Source organism: Corylus avellana, chromosome ca1 (assembly GCF_901000735.1).
Source record: "Corylus avellana chromosome ca1, CavTom2PMs-1.0".
Taxonomy (NCBI): Eukaryota; Viridiplantae; Streptophyta; class Magnoliopsida; order Fagales; family Betulaceae; genus Corylus; species Corylus avellana.
Genome location: NC_081541.1, coordinates 31,992,842 through 31,997,150, shown reverse-complemented (window position 1 = coordinate 31,997,150; position 4,309 = coordinate 31,992,842). Strand labels below are relative to the sequence as shown.

Here is a 4,309-nt window from a genome sequence, read left to right as displayed (position 1 = left end):
AAAGAGAAATGTTTTATTTTTATTTCTTTCCCATCTCTTGTTCATCTCCGTATGAAAAAAAATGGACAAAAAATAAGAAATAGATGAATGTGTAACCCTTCTCAATTCTAAATCATCGCAATCTTACTTGACCTTTACCTAAACATGATTTGAAAATCTTCAACCCTAGGTTGGATTAGGTTGAGCTTAAAGTTGCGCTTGGGCTGGCCTTAAACCCAACCCAACTCTCAATTGGGTTGACCCGATTAAACCAAAAAAAAACCAAAACGTTTCGAAACAGCAAGAGAGCAAACGATGTCGTTCCCCATGAACTCGCTCCCCCAGTGCCTTGTCGCAAAAGAAATGGTTTTTATTTCTTCAGATCACTCGCAGAAAGGCTAGAGCCGAAATCAAAAGCAGAATCACTGAATCAGAGAAGCTAAAGAAGAAGAAGAAGAAGATGGCGAGGTACGACCGAGCGATAACGGTTTTCTCGCCGGACGGGCACTTGTTCCAGGTGGAGTACGCCCTCGAAGCTGTTCGGAAAGGCAACGCCGCCGTCGGCGTCCGCGGCTCCGATATCGTCGTTCTCGGCGTCGAAAAGAAGTCCACACCCAAACTCCAAGACTCCAGGTGTCCACTCTCATACGCATACATATATATATAGTTGTGCGGCTGTGCCTACGAAAAACTTGCATTCGAAAAGTTTGTGTTTTCGGGTTTTGTCTGGACGGTGAATTTGGTTTGGGGTTTAGGCGGGTTTTGTGAGTTAGGGTTTTTTCTGTGATGGGAATTTATTAGTTTCCAATCCCAGTTTAATAGGATGGTTTATTGGAATTTGAGAATGTGATAGATTGACAGACTGATATCTTGTCAAACGCTGACAATGTTATGTATAAATTTATAATGAATTTCTAGGAATTTATGAGTTAATTGATTGTCTGCTTACTAATCAAAATAATTCCATATGATGTATTTCTTTGTTCTTTTTATTTCTATGAAATTATTTTCTTTATTTTGTTTGCTAAATAACACAAAAATAATTGCTTGATACTTATGTTGTAATGCTTAGGCTTGCCTTGCGTTGAGGTCAAATGCACATATGGGTCACCTTTCTATTGTGCATTTCTAAAAATATGCTTCAAATATTTGGTGCTTTTAGTTTTGGATTTAATAAGTTTGCTGGTTAGTTATTTACAGCATGTGAACAGCTAAGTGACATTCTTAGTTTTCTAAAGCTTGATTATTGATGTTTTTGTTGTTGGATTCGGGTTCCTGCGTGTAACGTTAACAATTGGACATGTTACTGAAAATCTGTGGCTATTACAATGCTTATGTCTAGCGCACTTGCCATTTCATGTTCACCATGTTTTCTGCTGCTTATGTTCTCAGATCTGTTAAGAAGATTGTGTCCTTGGATGATCACGTTGCATTGGCCTGTGCCGGTTTGAAAGCAGATGCTCGTGTGCTGATAAACAGGGCACGCATTGAATGTCAGAGCCATAGGCTTACGGTTGAGGATCCTGTAACTGTTGAATATATAACACGTTACATTGCAGGTCTGCAGCAGAAATATACGCAAAGTGGGGGTGTAAGACCATTTGGCCTTTCAACTTTGATTGCAGGTTTCGACCCGTACACTGGTGTCCCATCTCTCTATCAGACAGATCCATCAGGAACATTTCAAGCGTGGAAAGCCAATGCGACTGGGAGAAACTCAAATTCGATGAGGGAGTTTCTAGAAAAGAATTATAAAGAAACTTCCAGACAAGAAACTGTGAAGTTGGCGATTCGTGCTTTGCTTGAAGTAAGTTACTCCACCTTGTGCATTTGTGCTTATGTGTATGAGTTTGTGTGTCAGTGTGTGTGGGGTCAGAGCGTTATCCTGGACTTATTCCCTTTCATATGTATTAAGACCACCTGAACAGAACTCTTTTTGATTGGTGCTGCATATTTTGAATTGATGTTGCGTAGATTTTGTTCAGTAGTCAGTCAAATGATGTGACATGCTCCCAATTAGGATCTCTGAAACCTACATTACTTGGCCTTTTCACTTTAACGAAGCTTAATTTGGCTGTGGATATTACTTGATTAAAAAGAAAAATGAGTTTGGAGCTCTATATGAGTTACTTTGTTATATTATTGTGAGACTGATTTGAGTTTCTTGATGTCTGACAAAGAAATTTTGTTTTTATAAGTAAATGGATTTCATTAAAACCAAAGGGGGCACCCAAGTAAATTTGCGGTGATTTTGATATCCCTCATCCTGACTAATTGGTTTAATGAATCATATTATCCCATGCTTTTGTATGAAAGGGCTCCTACAATCAGTATGGCTCGTAGCTATATACATCACAACTTTTGTTTTACTTCACATCTTTATTTATGGATATCTTAGTTATCATTGCATGTACTTAGAGTATTTTTATACTTTATTTGTAGATCCAAACATCTCTTACAATTGGCTAGAAGTTTTGGTGCATAAAAGTGGTTATTTATTCTCTTACAGAATCAATTTGTTTATTCATTTTAGACAATTTGCTCCCAGACTTGTACTTTTCTATGTTCCCTGAGCTGTTTTTGTATTGATCATGTTGTTGAAGAGGAACAATGGGAATATAAAGGTGGAAGAGGGTTCATATGAAGTTGGAAGATAAGGAGAACCATCTAAACAAGTAAATAATGAAAACCTGAGCGAAATACAATGATAACTAACTAATAATGAAACCTCCTGCTCCTGGCTATAGGACCTGCCTTGAAATTCAATGATCTGAACATTGATATGAAAGGCTTGAGTATGATCTTTTTTTTTTTTTTTTTATGTCGGGGAACCTCTCCAAGGCAGGGCCCTTCGGATCCACCCCTACAGAGTAAACCCCGGTCCCGTGCACTGCACCCTCAGAAGTTTCCCTACACGGAACTGGTTAAATCACTAGCTTTTAAAGCTTGAGTATGATCTTATGGAGATCAGATGGTATTCTAGCACATTAGGTATGGTTGAGTCTGGTTGATGGTTGCCCTTAAGCCAAGGTCGAATGGGATGCTTGCAACGTAAATCAAATCAGTATTCGTTTCGTGGACGTCAAACTCATTTGGCTGTGCTGCTTTGAGTTGTTGTTTGGCCATAGAGGAATATGGCATATAGTACAAGGCTGGGTAAACAAATAAACATTTAATTGGTATCTTCTTTTCCCTTTTGTTTATTTTATCAATTAGGTTGTTGAGAGTGGAGGGAAGAATATAGAAATTGCCGTGATGACAAAAGAGCATGGGCTGCGCCAACTTGAGGAAGCTGAAATTGATGCCATTGTTGCTGATATTGATGCAGAGAAGGCAGCAGCAGAGGCTGCAAAGAAGGGCCCTGCAAGGGAGACCTAGTTCTGTTGCGTTCTCATATTTCACCTCAGTTTCTAAATACTTCATTGTTTCTTGAAACTTCCGCATCTAATTTATGGGTCAATCAGGACCTGAATTCAGTGTTTTTCTTCAAACCAACACCCCTCCCCCCTCCCAAAAAGAAATTCCACACCCCCCAACCCCCACCATTTTTTCCTCATTGTATGGAATTGTTGATGATAATTAAGCACATTTTTTGTTATGTGCAGACTGCTGCATATATCCGTTCCATTTATGCTTTGTGAATAGTAGTCTATTACTTAATTTTGTGGGTGAAAATTTGTTACCTACTTAAAGTAGAGATTAACACATAACGGATACTGCATATGTTCTGTTTGAAAGCTTGGGGGATACCTTAAGGTTATGCATTCATTGTACGCAATCATTACAAACCACAGAGTTACGTTTTTTTCTGCTAGATTTTTCACCTAACATCCGGCGCTGGTCTTCATCATTGGCCTGCAGTTCTTCGTAGTCTGCATGGTGGATGAAGTAGCCATCAGTTTTCCAACAATCTGTTCAACATCAAAATCCAAAATATGATGCCCCAAATTATATGGTCTTATTAAGCTGGACCGTATCAAGTTTGGCAAGGTGCTATTCTTGGGCCTTATCTTCTTTGCTCTTTGGAAAGTTTTTTAAGTATAATTTTTTTTTTTTCAATTTTTTGTTGGGTGGGGTTAATTTTCAGTGATGAAATGAAATGAAATGCACCCATAAACCTAATTTAATCTTGTGAGCTTTTTAAATATAAAGTTCAAACTTTAGTGATGAAAGCAAAAGACAAATTAAAGATTTGCTAAATGTAAAGAAGAGTACTTTCCTCTTCTTTACATTACTTGTCATCTTCATATATTACCTAATCCCATCTCTTTGAGACTAAAAAAAAGGTGGATGTGGGTTATGAAGTCATAGTGTTAGCTTCTAGAAAATC

At 38.1% G+C, this 4,309-nt stretch overlaps 1 protein-coding gene across 1 annotated transcript; it reads left to right on the top strand.

The window, feature by feature from the left end:
- The first annotated feature begins 293 nt into the window (after window positions 1-293).
- LOC132185061 (proteasome subunit alpha type-7-like) lies at window positions 294-3,604 on the top strand. Its single transcript, XM_059598893.1, has 3 exons — window positions 294-612; window positions 1,372-1,786; window positions 3,196-3,604. The coding sequence occupies exons 1-3, from the start codon at window positions 440-442 to the stop codon at window positions 3,355-3,357; spliced, it is 750 nt and encodes a 249-aa protein (XP_059454876.1). The 5' UTR covers window positions 294-439; the 3' UTR covers window positions 3,358-3,604.
- Window positions 3,605-4,309: the final 705 nt, after the last annotated feature.